This window comes from Onychomys torridus, chromosome 1 (assembly GCF_903995425.1).
Source record: "Onychomys torridus chromosome 1, mOncTor1.1, whole genome shotgun sequence".
In the NCBI taxonomy this organism is placed as follows: domain Eukaryota; kingdom Metazoa; phylum Chordata; class Mammalia; order Rodentia; family Cricetidae; genus Onychomys; species Onychomys torridus.
Window position 1 is genome coordinate 149,098,783 of NC_050443.1, and position 15,950 is coordinate 149,114,732.

General features: G+C 38.3%; 1 protein-coding gene across 2 annotated transcripts in view; it reads right to left on the reverse strand.

Annotated features, from left to right (window-relative positions):
* Positions 1 to 11,154: 11,154 nt before the first annotated feature.
* Prkg1 (protein kinase cGMP-dependent 1) overlaps positions 11,155 to 15,950 on the reverse strand; it is a 1,194,442-nt gene continuing 1,189,646 nt past the window's right edge. For both annotated transcript variants that reach the window (XM_036209439.1, XM_036209436.1), the window contains exon 18: positions 11,155 to 15,570. In XM_036209439.1, the coding sequence (XP_036065332.1) occupies positions 15,472 to 15,570 (99 nt within the window). In that variant the 3' untranslated portion in view covers positions 11,155 to 15,471. The remainder of the gene's footprint in view (positions 15,571 to 15,950) is intronic.

Consider the following 15,950-nt stretch of genomic DNA (forward strand, 5'->3'; position numbering starts at 1 on the left):
ACATTTTTATTTTAATGCTATTTCCTTTTTAAATTTAAATGAAAAATTTTGAAAATTTCATATGTAATTTTCCTTCTCCAGTTCCTCCCATGTGTTCCCATTCTCTCACAAATTCATGACTTCTTGAATTATTATTTTTATATGTATGTAAATGGATATATTAGTACAACCTGCTGGGGCCATTTAGTGTTTCTCATATGTATATGTCTATATATACATGTATGTATATATTTATGTATATGATGTATGTATGTGGTGTGTATGTGTATGTGTTTAGGGCTGACCACTTGGGATTGAGTAACTTATCCCCCTCTCACCAGCCATTAATTGCCTGTAGCCTTCATCTAGGTTGGACCTTATAAGATTTTCCCTATCCGTGTTGGCATGTCAACTAACTGGTGGTGTCATTGTACTGGTCTTATTTAGGTGCCCATAGTGTTGAGAGTTCATGGACACAGCTTCCCCATCAGGTATGGAAGATATTACTTCACAGTAGACTTCTTGGTCCTCTGGCTCTTACAGACTTTCCACCCCATCTTCCATGATTATTCCCTTAGCCTGGGACCTAGGGATTGTGCTGTAAGTGAATAAGTTGGAATTGAATACTTCACAATCAGCTGTTCTCTGTAATTTGACCAGTTGTAGATTTCTGTGATTATCTCTGTTGGCAATAGAAGAAGCTTCTTTGATGAGGGGAGAGAGCTATATTTTTATCTTTGGGTAAAGTGATATAGACTGCATGTGGTGGGTATTGTGTTCCCTGAAATATTGTGTGTTCCCCGAAATAAACATATCTGGGGTCAGAGAACAGACAGCCACTAGAACAAAGCCAAAAATGGTGGCTAGAAAATGGGTCAGAGCAAGCTATATCAAAAGTTGGGCGGTGGTGGTGCACACCTTTAATCCCAGCACTTGGGAGGCAGAGCTAGCGGATCTCTGAGTTCAAGGCCACTTTAGAAACAGCTAAGCATGGTGACCCACGCCTTTAATCCCAGAAACCCAACCTTTAATCCCAGGGAGTGGGGGCAGAAAGAGAAAGGTATATAAGGCGTGAGGACCAGGAACTAAAGTAGTAAAGCATGTAGTTAGTTAAGCATTTGGTTGGTTAAGCGTTCAGGCTTTGGAGCAACACAGTTCAGCTGAGATTCATGTGGAGAAGGACTCAGAAGCTTCCAGCCTGAGGAAACAGGATCACCTGAGGAACTAGCAAGGTGAGATAGCTGTGGCTTGTTCTGCTTCTCTGATCTTCCAGCATTCACCCCAATAACTGGCCTCAGGTTTGAGTTTCATTAATAAGAACACTTAAGATTCATACTACAACTGCAGTTAGGATTCACACCATTTTAGGGAAGTATGAATAGTAGGCTCATTTCTAGGGTCCATGACCTCACCAGCCATAGGTAGTTGGTGAACTTACAGTACCAGCCATGAATATGCTCCTCTTGAGTGGGCCTTAAGGACTACTGGATGGCTTGGTTGTTCACAAGATAGAAATGCCACTGTGCACCACTGAATATGTTTTGCAATGCTTTTCATTCTTGTGGTTTGTAGGCTCACAGCTGGGTAGGAGTGTGTGTGTGTGTGTGTGTGTGTGTGTGTGTGTGTGTGTGTGTGTGTATGTGCATGTAACAACAATTAATGGGAAAAGAGGCCATAAATTTGAAAGAGAGCAAGGAAGAGTATATGGAAGGGCTTGGAGGGAGGAAAGGGGAGGGAGAAAGGATGTAATTCTATTATGATCTCAAATTTAAAAAAATTATTGCTGAAAAATTAATTATTCAAATTCCCAGAGCAGATTAGTTCAATAATCAGAGTTCTATGGAGAAACTCTTTGTCCTCAATATACCAGACCAGTACTTTTCCAATAGCCTACTGGTTCCCAAAGGCCACAGTGTAAGTGCCTCTGTAGATCATTAGTCTTCAATCTTAGAAGGAAAACCATTGTATTATTAGTTGTCTTTGTGCTAACCTGATTTCTTTATGTACAAACTGAAACAATGCATGACAAATCTATTTTTTCCTTACCTGCAAGGACTCATATAATCCCAGTGACTATCCAGGAAATTTCACAATGTTCTCATGATGGTAGAATCTCTGCCATGTTTCCCTACCTATGGCTATTTTAAAATAACTTTTTTCTTTGATTTTTTTAAAGAATCCTCATGCATTATTTTAAGGAAGAAAAAAAAAACATTATCTTAATGTTCCAAATTTGCATGAGAGCTTATTAGCAATGAGAACATAAACTTGCCAGAGGGAGCCTTCTGAAGGTAGTTCCCAGATCTGTTCAGATTGAATTGGCCATTGAACAGTGAACTGACAAAAGAGGGCTGAAAAGTTATGCATGGACTGCCAGTAGTTGTGAATGGCCTGGGTTGTGGGAGACTGGCTTCTATAAGGAATTGATTGGACTCTGTCATTAGGACAATTTTTAGAGATAGCTGGGAATTACAAAATTATTAACATTTTTAAAAATATGCTTTCAATAAGGAAAACAAATTGGAAGCAGATAAAGCTACAGGAAGGAAGTTTTTTTTACAACATTTGTTAAATAAAAGCTATTTTAAATATGATTAATTTTACACACAAAGAAATACATCAAAGTAGTATTTCTACATTGCATTTATGCAGACCAAGGGATACTATAAAACTCACAAATTTTGGCATATTATAGATTTTATTTGACAGAGGGCTGTCTCTGATCTTTGAACCTATGTATTATATCTAAGTGTACAGTCTATTTTATTTATTTATTTAATTTCATTTGATAGATGTCTCTAATCTTTAAACCTATGTATTGTATCTAAGTGTATGAGTTTTCACAAAGTGAATAAACATATGCCACCAGTTAAATGAGGAAATAAACTTCCTACTGCTTCATAAGACTCCCTATTATTTTCCCCAAATATAATAACTTCTACTCCTTGGCAATTTTCCCCCCTTTGGATTTTTTGAATGAAGTCTTTCTTCCAAGAAATAAGCATTTCTTATTATGAATAATTCTTCCCAGGCGGCAGTGGCACACGCCTTTAATCCCAGCACTCAGGAGGCAGAGCCAGGTGGATCTCTGTGAGTTCAAGGCCAGCCTGGTCTACAGAGCTAGTCCAGGACAGGCTCCAAAGCTACAGAGAAACCCTGTCTCAAAAAACCAAAAAAACAAAAACAAAAACAAAAAAACATACACAATAGATTCTACTAAGAAGAATGTATGTACACCACACATTGTTCCCATATGTAGAGTAGATTACACTCAAGTTTCTCTGGTTGCATCAGAATTAGCAACCTAGAGGCTAGGGTTAGAAATTTTCTCCCCACAGAGTAGTGTTCATGGTGTTGGAAGGTACTAGTCAGCCTGCAGGGAGAGAAAAGGGATCCACAGTAACATTTAGCTGTGGACATTGTGTGCTACAATATCAATGTACTGGGCAAGATGCGCCCATTGGTGCACTGGTGGTGACATCCAACTGCCTTCTGGTTGGAATTCTTCTCAGTTTTCCAGGGCTCTACAGGAACTCTATTAACTCTTTCACCCTCCCCTCCCTTCTATCTCTCCTCTCCTTCTCCTTTGACTGAGGCTGAAGCTCAAACGGTTTGACTTTGCTAATGGGTATGTGGATGAATTCATCATTGCTCCATAGATTGATTTTGGCTGAAAAACAGAACTGTCATAGATAAACACTATGGTGTAGAGAGCTTCTATCTTGAAAAGGAGAAGTTATAGAATGCAGGAAAAACAACTTTAAATTGGACTCAGGAAAAAGAATTTCTGTGGTGGCTGTCCTATAGTATGTACATATGGTAGTTAAATCTTTTCAGTTTGATATGATTGAGAAGAACCTAAGAAATTAGTAAAGGATATTTATGGGTATATCTGTGAAGGCTTTTCCAGGTACTGTTTCACTATGAGGGCTCTGATCTAAAGATTGGATTAATGATCTCTTCAGATTCAAACTATGATGAAGTTATGTCATTAGGGGTTATATTTCACTCTGGCTCCTGCAGGTATTCTCTTCTCTTTACTTTTTGGCAGTCCTGATGAGGACGGTTCTCCACATTTTAACAGAGATGCCAAGGTTTAAAGATTGGAGACTGTCTCTCTCAGGTGCTGTGCACAGTCATAAGAAAAGAGACTCATCTAGTACAGGCACATTTAAGGCTGAAAAAAAATCTAAGGGGAGATCTGTAAGATAGATGATCTTCTCTAATCTATTGACTTATTGACTCTAACTGAATCCTAAGAATAACTGTGGTGACTTAACTCTATTGAACTTTACATGTAATGCGATGATGATGATGATGATGATGTGTGTGTGGAGGGAGGAGCAGCCATCTCTAGCCCTCCATTACCTCATTCACAAGCATGAGTGTCACAGCACACTGTCCCTAAAATGATGAATAATAAAAAATGAATTTTTTTTAAGGATCAAATAAGACCATTCTTAGAACTACAGTAAGAAAACTGGGTGGGTTCCGTCCACCCCGGAACTCCCATCTGGACCAGAGGTGAGTGCCTGGGTTATAGTCAGAGAGGCAACTGCGCCTGGGTCCCACCTCTGGACACAGGCCACTCCGGAAGGACCTGAACAACTTGGCCCCAGTTTCCTACCAATTGGCGGGCCCTGCGGGGAGGCTCCCCTTTTCCAAGACTGCAGGCAGACACTGCAGTCTCCACACCCTGCCCCCACACCCATCTGCTGGAGACCCCAGCCACTTCCTGAGAATCAGAGACCAGCCCCAAGCTTCCATCCTGCCCTGGAACTCCCATCTGGACCAGAGACCAGAGGAACTCCCATCTGGACAGGAGGAGCTCCCATCTGGACAAAATAAGGAGAGCCCAGCGACTTCCCGAGTTTCACAGTCCAGCCCCCCAGCTCCTATCTGGCCAGCACTCCCATCTGGCCCAGAGCTTCCATCTGGACCAGAGAGAGGCTCCCTAAATCTGTCAACTCTCTCTGGACCAAGTACACTGATAAGACCAAGAACGAACACAAGAGGAGATGGGCAGATGTCAAGGCAGAAGTACATACAACAAAATAAAGAGCAATACAGCATCACCAGAACCTAGCCCTTCTCCAACAGCTAGACCTCAACATCACAGAAAGGAAGAAGAAGAAAACAACCTTATAAGTAACATCATGAAGAGGCTAGAGCCTTATATAGAAGAAATCAAAAATAAAGTAGAGGAACAGAAAAACAAATAATGGGAAGAACTCTATAAAAAACTAGAGGAAAGGACAATTAAAGCAGAAGAAAACAATAAATCCTTGAATGAAAATCATGAAAAAGCAAGGGAGACAACTCAAGACTTGAAGAGGGAAATAGAAAAAATGAAGAAGACACTAGAAGAAGGAATGTTGGAAATAGAAAATCTGAATAAACAAACAGGAACTTCAGAGGCAAGTATAACTAACAGAATGCAAGAGATGGAAGAAAGGATCTCTGGTGTTGAAGATATGGTAGAAGAAATAGATTCATCAGTCAAAGAAAACACTAAAACCAACAAAGTCATGACCCAAAATGTCCAAGAAATTTGGGACACCATGAAAAGACCAAAGCTACAAATAATAGGGAGAGAGGAAGGAGAAGAATACCAACTCAAAGGCACAGAAAATATATTTAACAAGATCATAGAAGAAAACTTTCCCAACTTAAAGAAGGAAATGCCTATGAAGATACAAGAAGCCTATAGAACATCAAACAGAATAGACCCCCCAAAAAAGTCCCCTTGCCACATAAAAATTAAACAACAAAATGTACAGAATAAAGAAAGAATATTAAGGGCAGCAAAGGAAAAAGGCCAAGTGACTTATAAAGGCAAACCCATCAGAATAACACCCGATTTCTCCATGGAGACTTTGAAAGCCAGAAGGACCCGGACAGATATAATGCGGACACTAAGAGACCATGGATGCCAGCCTAGACTAATATAACCAGAAAAACTTTCAATCATCATAGATGGAGTGAACAAGAACTTCCAAGACAAAACCAGATTTAAACAATACTGATCCACAAACCCAGCCCTATAGAAAGCACTAGAAAGAAAATTCCAACCGAAGGAAGGCAAATACACTCATGAAAACACAGGCAATAGATAGTAAACCCCAAAGAAGAGAAGTACACACATACCACCACCAAAAAATAAAAATAACAACAGGAACGAACAATCACTGGTCATTAATATCCCTTAATATCAATGGACTTAATTCACCTATAAAAAGACACAGACTAACAGAATGGATACAAAAACAGGACCCATCATTCTGCTGCATACAAGAAACACACCTCAAATTCAAAGACAGACACCTAAAAATAAAAGGCTGGGAAAAGACTTTCCAATCAAATGGTCTTAAGAAGCAAGCGGGTGTAGCCATCCTAATATCCAGCAAAATAGAATTCAAACTAAAATTAATCAAAAGAGACGATGAAGGACATTACATACTCATCGCAGGAAAGATCCACCAAGATGAAGTCTCAATTCTGAACATTTATGCCCCAAACACAAGGGCACCCACATATGTAAAAGAAACGTTACTAAAGCTTAAATCACATATAAAACCCCACACATTAATAGTGGGAGACTTTAACACCCCACTTTCACCTCTGGACAGATTGGCCAAATTGAAACTTAACAGAGACATAATGGACTTAACTGATGTTATGGCTCCAATGGACTTAATTGATATCTACAGAACATTCCACCCAAACAAAAAAGAATATAACTTCTTCTCAGCACCCCATGGAACCTTCTCTAAAATCGACCACATACTTGGCCACAAAGCAAATCTCAACAGATACAAAACAATTGGAATAACCTCCTGTGTTCTATCAGACCACCATGGTTTAAAGTTAGATTTCAACAACAGAAAAAAACTACAGAAATCCTACAATCTCATGGAAACTGAATAATGCTCAAGTGAATCACCAATGGGTTAAGGAAGAAATAAAGAAAGAAATTAAAGACTTCCTAGAGATCAATGAAAATGAATATACCACATACCCAAACTTATGGGATACTATGAAAGCAGTGCTAAGAGGGAAATTCATAGCACTGAATGCACACATAAAGAAGCTGGAGAAATCTCACGCTAATGACTTGACAGCACACCTGAAAGCCCTTGAACAGGAAGAAGCAAAGTCTCCCAGGAGGAACAGATGCCAGGAAATTATCAAATTGAGAGCTGAAATCAATAAAATAGAAATAAAGAGAACAATACAAAGGATTAATGAAACAAATAGTTGTTTCTTTGAGAAGATCAACAAGATAGACAAGCCCTTATCCAAACTAACCAAAAGACAGAGAGAGAGCATCCAAATTAACAAAATCAGAAATGAAAAGGGGGACATAACAACAGACAATGAGGAAATCCAGAGAATCATCAGGTCATACTTCAAAAATCTCTACTCCACAAAACTGGAAAATCTAAAAGAAATGGATAATTTTCTGGATAGGTACCACATACCTAAGTTAAATCAAGAGCAGATGAACCATTTAAATAGTCCAATAACCCCTAAGGAAATAGAATCAGTCATTAAAAGTCTCCCAACCAAAAAAAGTCCTGGACCTGATGGTTTCACTGCAGAATTCTACCAGATCTTCAAAGAAGACTTAATACCAATACTCTTTAAACTGTTCCACACAATAGAAACAGAAGGTATATTACCAAACTCCTTCTATGAGGCTACAATTACCCTGATTCCTAAACCAAACAAAGATGCAACAAAGAAAGAGAACTACAGACCAATCTCCCTCATGAACACTGATGCAAAAATACTCAATAAAATTCTGGAAAACAGACTCCAAGAACACATCAAAACAATTATCCACCATGATCAACTAGGCTTCATCCCAAGGATGCAAGGGTGGTTCAACATATGAAAGTCCGTCAATGTAATATACCATATAAACAAACTCAAAGAAAAAAACCACATGATCATCTCACTAGATGCAGAAAAGGCATTTGACAAAATCCAACACCCCTTCATGATAAAGGTCTTGGAGCGATCAGGAATACAGGGAACATACCTAAACATAATAAAGGCAATCTGCAGCAAGCCAACAGCCAACATCAAATTAAATGGAGAGAAACTCAAAGCAATAACACTAAAGTCAGGAACAAGACAAGGCTGTCCCCTCTCCCCTTACTTACTCAATATAGTACTTGAATTTCCAGCCAGAGCTATAACACAACATAAAGAGATTATGGGGATACAAATTGGAAAGGAAGAAGTCAAGCTCTCTTTATTTGCAGATGACATGTTAGTATACATGAGTGACCCCAAAAATTCAACCAAGGAACTGATACAGCTAATAAAACCCTTCAGCAACATTGCAGGATACAAGATCAACTCAAAAAAATCAGTAGCCCTCCTATATACAGTAGACAAACAGGCTGAGAAGGAAATCAGAGATACATCACCCTTTACAATAGCCACAAATGATATAAAATACCTTGGGGTTACTCTAACTAAGCATGTGAAGGACCTATATAACAAGAACTTTAAGTCCCTGAAAAAAGAAATTGAAGAAGATGTCAGAAAATGGAAAGATCTCCCATGCTCATGGATAGGCAGGATTAACATAGTAAAAATGGTGATCTTACTAAAAGCAATCTACAGATTCAACGCAATTCCCATCAAATAACCAACACAATTCCTCACAGATCTGGAAAGAACAATACTCAACTTCATATGGAAAAACAAAAAACCCAGGATAGCCAAAAGATTCCTGTACAATAAAACAACCTCTGGAGGCATCACAATCCCCGACCTCAAGCTCTACTATACAGCTACTGTAATAAAAACAGCTTGGTATTGGCATAAAAACCGACATGTGGACCAATGGAATCGAATTGAAGACCCTGACATTAACCTGCATACCTATGAACATACAATTTTTGACAAAGAAGTCAAAATGTACAATGGAAAAAAGAAAGCATCTTCAACAAATTGTGCTGGCATAACTGGATGTCAATGTGTAGAAGGCTGCAAATAGATCCATATCTGTCACTGTGCACAAAACTTAAATCCAAGTGGATCAAAGACCTCAACATAAATCCAGCTACACTGAACCTGATAGTAGAGAAAGTAGGAAGTACTCTTGAATGCATTGGCACCGGAGATCACTTTCTAAATATAACACCAGTAGCACAGACACTGAGAGAAACTTATGCTGGAGAGGATGTGGAGCAAGGTGAACTCTCCTCCACTGCTGGTAGGAATGCAAGCTTGTACAGCCACTTTGGAAATCAATATGGCGCTTCCTTAGAAAATTGGGAATCCATCTCCCCCAAGACCCAGCTATAGCACTCTTGGGCATATACCCAAGGAATGCTCAATCATACCAGAAGGGTATTTGCTCAGCTATGTTTGTATCAGCTTTGTTTGTAATAGCCAGAACCTGGAAACAACCTAGATGTCCTTCAACTGAAGAATGGATAAAGAAAATATGGTACATATACACAATGGAGTACTACTCAGCAGAGAAAAACAATGACATCGTGAGGTTTGCAGGCTAATGGATGAATCTAGAAAAAATTATCCTGAGTGAGGTAACCCAGACTCAGAAGGACAAACATGGTATGTACTCACTCATAGGAGGATACTAGATATAAAACAAAGATGACTAGACTGCTACACAACTCCAGGGAGGCTACCTAGAAAATGGGACCCTAGGAAAGACCCAAGGATCACCCAATGACAGACAAATGGATGAGATCTACATGAACAACCTGGACGATAGTGGGAGTAATGAAGGGCAAGATTTGAGGGAAAGAAAGCTTAGGGGAGCAGGAGATCCCAGCTGGATCAAGAACAGAAAGGGAGAATGAGGAATAGCAGACCATGATAAATGAAGACCACATGAGAACAGGAATAGGCAGAATGCTGGAGAGGTACCCAGAAATCCACAATGATATATCCTCTGTAGTCTGCTGGCAATGGTCAAGAGAAAGCCTGATCTGACCTAGTCTGGTGATCAGATGGCCAAACACCCTAACAGTCGTCTTGGAACTCTCATCCAATAACTGATGGAAGTGGATGCAGAGATCCTCAGCCAGGCCCCAGGTAGAGCTCCAGGTGTCCAACTGTCAAGAAAGAGGAGGGTCTGCAAGAGCGTGAATTGTTGAATCCAAGATTGCAAAAAGCACAGGGACAAATAGCCAAACTAATGGAAGCACATGAATTATGAACCAAAGGCTGTGGATCCCCCAGCTGGATCAGGCCCTCTGGATAAGTGAGACCATTGAATAGCTTGATCTGTTTGGGAGGCACCCAGTCTGTGGGACCAGGATCTGTCCTTAGTGTATGAGCTGGCTGTTTGAAACCTTAGGCTTACACAGGGACACTTTGCTCAGTCTGGAAGGAGGTGACAGGACCTGCCTGTACTGAATCCACCAGATTTAAATCAATCCCCAGGGGTGCCTTGATCATGGAAGACATGGGAATGGAGGGGAGGGCCTGGGAGGAAGTTGGGGGGGGGGTCGGGAGGGGGGAGGACAGGGGAACCTATGGCTGATGTATAAAATTTAAAACACATAATAATTAAGAAAAAAATATTTACTAAGTAAAAAAAAAAGAAAGAAAGAAAACTGGGTGGATAATGAAAAGTCATTTTACTTTTCTAGTTTCAGAAGAAATTATTGGATTACTGTACTAAAATGACATTTCCTTCAGATTTTTTTCACTGTCTGACTGAGAAAATAACTGGGTTTAATATCTAGTGTTCATTAAGGGGTTTTCAGGAACTATCACTAGCAATGTATGTGAGTGGGACAAAAGTAGTTGATCTGAGGGAATCCATATACTAGCTTTAGCGGGTTAGTCACTTCCTGCAGTGAGGAGCAAAGGGAGCCACTGAGGGTATGCTTATCATTTCAGAGAAGTGAGCTTCACACTCAGGGATACTTTACATGTCAAGTGTTTCTCATTTGATGTGGAAATCTTGTTTAACTCTTCACCATGTACCACCTGATATTATTCTCATTGAATTTTTAAAGATGAATCATTGAGTTACTTTTCTACTACACTATTTCATGAAAGATGCTTGGGTTGCAGGTGTTTTGTACATTATTAATAGTGACTAATTGGCATCTCAAGTGCAGTATGATACCATGTTAATTCTATTATTTGACTCATCTGGAATTAAACACAAATAAGTTCAAAAGTAATTATTTTTTTATTTCAACTCTATAAAGTATCCAACAGGCACTCTGCAATTACAGCTGCAGGGAAAATACAGAGCAAATCAAAGCAGGTTAAGTTATGAAAAAGTTTTTAATCTACATCAAAGAGTGCAAGCGGCCAATGACCGTTAGATGACCGTTTGTTGCATTCTAACAAAAGACTCTTTCATGTAGCACAAATTTAAGAGGACAATCAATAACCATAGCTGTAAGAATACAAAAGAACTGACCAGTTGTAAAAACATCATACGTTGAAATAAACTTGATAGATGACGCTTAAAGAAATGTCCCTTTACTTAGAAAGCCCAAACCTCTGTGTCATGGCCAAGGTCCCAGAGCTCTGTCTGTTGATGCAGGGGCAGAAAAGGAGGAGGGCTAACAACATACTTCCAACATTTTGCTTTCAAGGTCTCCTGAAAACTTGCCTCATACATGATTTGCATATACAAGAACTCAGAGAAAGCATCCTGTTTTGTTGAGGGGTGCACCAAGGTACATTTTCATCATTGGTTTCAGAACGAGGTGTGGTGAGCAGTCATTTGCAATATTTCTTTTGGGTTGAACCATTGTTAATGGAGTCTATAAAATGAGATACATTAGGATTTGACTGCACTACTTTTTTTTAATTTACTGAGTCTGCACAGCTGAGCAAAACAGGAATACCTGTATACAGACTGATAGTATGTCATATAGTAATTTGACCTGCACATACATCTATACATTTCACAGAAATGACACTGTATCTCATGAACAGACACACAGCTCTGGTACATTTAACAGAAATAAGATAACAACTTCATCATTTCTGTAATTCATCAATATTATATAATAAAGGCTTATAAATTGTTAGCAGAAAGAACTGTAAAACGCAGCAAGCTAAGAAAGGACAACATTTTGAGGTGTGTTTGTCTTTGTCATGCAGCATAACACCAAATTTGTTTTATTAATAAGATGCCATGAGTTTAAGGCACTTGCAACAACGCCAGATAGCCAGGTCATGTTCTAAACTATGGGACAGATGAGTGACAGTACTGTTGACATAAGTTTCAATAATACTAACAATTATGACGTTCATTCAAGTCTACTTGGACCTAAAAACATTATTTAATACAAATAAAATGAAATCATAATGCTGTGAAACACTAAAAAAAGTTATATGTACCACAAAATATCACCCAAAAATATCTATTTACATAAATATTTGTTGTGGTCCTATTGTGAAAGAAAAAGTGTGGAAAATGCACAGATACCTCTACTGTATAAAGTCGGGTTTAATACCCATGTGTTCAATATGGTAGCTGACTTCTTTAGGATCACCATCAGGTCTATCATTTGGAAATAAAATGAGAAATGTTCAATAGTTTAAATATTATTCTACATGTGTAATTCACATGTATGTTCCCTAATTTTAAGAAAAAAACCCTCTGACTTGTGAGGATTATAATAAAAATAAATTTGTTTTAAATGCTACATGGATCTGATTCACATCCAAATAATAAAGAAGCTCATAAGTATAAAAATCAACTATAATACTTTTCCAAAACTCATTTTCTCTAATGTGTTCAGTCTAATTAAATATTGTGATGTCCTCTCCTTGGCAGTTTGCTGTTTTTCTGTGATTTAAGACACACAGACAGCCCTATTTCCCATACACAGAAGCATCAACAAGAAAGTCAGTTAGCAAATCAAACAAGTTGGCACTATTCTAGTTTATCCAGATGGTCTTTAGTGCAAGAAAATAAAGAACAAAAATAAGGGGGCATGGAAAAGTCCAGAAAGTAAGATGTGGTTTATCAAGCTGATCATGAATTATAGCCCTAGTGTCTTCATTAAGACAAGATTTAAATCCTTAAAATTCAGTATTGAAAATCTGATGTATGTTTTCTGTTATCAACTCTTGGAAGATAAGAGTTCACCTTTATCTCTTGGGATTGTATTGGACATTCTAATCAATACCATGGATGAAATGAACAAAGATGTTAACACAAGTGGAAAACTGCCCACAGTCACATTGTGCTGAAAACAACTCCTTTCTTCTTCATAGAACCCATATATCCACACGAGCTGTCTTAGCCTGGAACCAAAGTCCCCAAATACATGGTCCATGCAAATTCCCGTGGATTTGTGGATATTTGAAAGGTTAGAGAGACAATTCCCTTTGCTAATAACAAGACAAATGTAACATCCTAGCAAGCCTTTGGCATTCCGAAACCACACTATCTTGCAACAGAAAATGTCAAACACTGATTATAATGTTGGAATTATATGCCTTTTAGAAATCAGTTAAAAGATAAATAAACCTCCAGAAATCGCTGAATTTCAGCTTGATGCATTTAATTTTTATATTATTAAGTCTGTTGAAATCCACAGATCTCTCGGGAATCTACTAATCTTGAGAAACTGCTTATAAAGGAGAGGATTCCAATCATACAGTAATAATAATATCAGGATCAAAGTTTTAATTGAACTTTACCCCAATTAAACATACTTTCAGTAGTTTTAGGCTTCAAATGTTTTAAGAGTATTATATTTTGATAGGATAGCACATTTGAAAGTAATTTTGAGTATGAAATTAAAAAAACCTCATGTGATTTATTGGGTAGGCTTTAATGACCTAATGAAAACATTTTTTATAAGAATTTCTACATTAAAAAAAATCTCTATTGGAAAAATAGCAAACCTCTATTAACACATATTTCCAAATCAGGATGCTGTCTTGGATGGTTGTACATTTACCTATATAAGTAAAATGCTACCTAAAGAAAGCTTCTGGAGAATTCTGCCATTTAATAATAGAGGTCAACTGGCCTGCCAACAACACACTTTTTAAAATTTGATGATCCTTTTCCTCATGTGAAAAAGACAGCTTGACATTTTCAAATCTTGTCTTCTCTACCTCATGTGAAATTTCTAAGGCTGTAACACCTCTGCTCTATTAGACAAAATGCAGTCTTGAGAAATCAAGTCTCCCATGTTCCTCTCCAACCCCTTCTAACTTTGATAAACTTACTGAGGGAAAGGGCCTCAACTCCTTGTCTTCCTCCCTGACCTCAAATAAACAAAGCTGCTTAGTAGTAACTCAATACCATTGACTTTGTACTTTCAGACTGCATATATATATATATATTGTTTTGGTTCAGGTCTAAGACAAGTGACCATTTGAAATACATTTTTAATATCCTTTCTCTCTAAGCCCTGGACTGTGTTGTGGCATCTGACAGGAGTTTGTTTTTAATAAAGTTAGTGAAAATGCTGAGTCTCTGGCTAGACATGATGATTAGGATCTGTGTTGTCCGTTCAGACACTGACATTACAGATGAAAGACAGACATAGCACCTTTTCATTTTTATTTTTTGGATGGGTCTTTATTCCTTCCCACCCTATCCCACCCATGCCCCAAGGGTTTGTTCTTATAAAAGGGAAGAGTTTAAGCCTTGATTTGAGGGTGTTAAGTAATAATAAAACCAATTGGCTGCTAGTCATTTCCAGGACCATCTTTAAGCACTATATATATATTTAAAGATATGAAATGGTGTTGTGAATTCTTTTTCTCCCTCCACTTTGTCATGCCCATTTTTCAATTATCATGCACATTTTCAGTCCTCCAAATATGCATATGCACCTGCCATGGGAGGCTTGTACAGAAACCACAGCAGTTGTGCTTTTTTATCAGACCAGTTTTGAGAAACCATCAGAAAGAAAAGGTAACATTCAGTCTTGTCATCAGCTAGGGAAAAAACTCAGAAACTTCTAGCACTGGTTTGACATGAAGTCTGTGACCCACAGATGTGCGGTCCTCTTTGTACGAGATATATATATATACTGGCTTGAAGTCATAAGCTCCACACCTTTCCCTGATGAAAAGGAATAGCCCAGGTTTTGTACCACAGTCATCTATCGTACCAAATATATTATTCTTTATTCTTCTTGGTAATTCTAGCAAGATACAGACTCTTCTACTAGATTGAAGTATTACCTACACTCTTTCAAAACATAATCAGAGCAAAGCAAGGTCATTGCAACAATAGAAAACATCACTTTACTGGTGAAAGGCTTTGCTTCAGGACCACCATGTCAACTGCTATTTTAGGTTCAAACATAAAACATGTAAAGAGCACTATCGTAATCTAAGCAATAAGTCCTAATGCCACCGTAGTTACGGGAGCAGCATCGATCAAAGGCATCATGGTGACCCCGAGCACTAATCTTCTCTCTTTCCCTCAGGTTTGCTGGCAGCTGTGTCTCAGAAAAAGCTGTCTTCAGCAAGGCAGAAGCAGGTAAGAGAAATACATTAGAAGTCTATGTCCCAGCCTGAGTTGTCGTCAGGTGGTGGCTCATCACTGTCCTCAGGGAAACTGTCGAAATTGCTTGTGTCTGTGGGTGATGCAACCTGCAATGTGAGAGAAGGAACAAAGGGCTTTTGGTATATTTTTGGTAGAATTGTGAGCCAGAGATTTTCCTTTCCATTATTAAAAAGAACAATTCTTAATTTATTTTTAAACAGATGTAAGAAAACCCAAAATCTGTATTACTGATGGATAACATGATCCATGTATGTATTCAATAATATTTAGCTCAGATTAAATACATGTCTCTTGAACATGTTTTCCTTATAAAGACTTCGAAAATATTTTTTTCTGGTTTTTGAAATGTAAAGTTCCTCATTATTATTATCTTTCATCACCCTGCTCCAGTACAATTATATAGCACTGCTTTCCAAGCCTGTCTAACTTGGTGGCTGTAGATCAATTACTCTTTCTCCATTCCTTT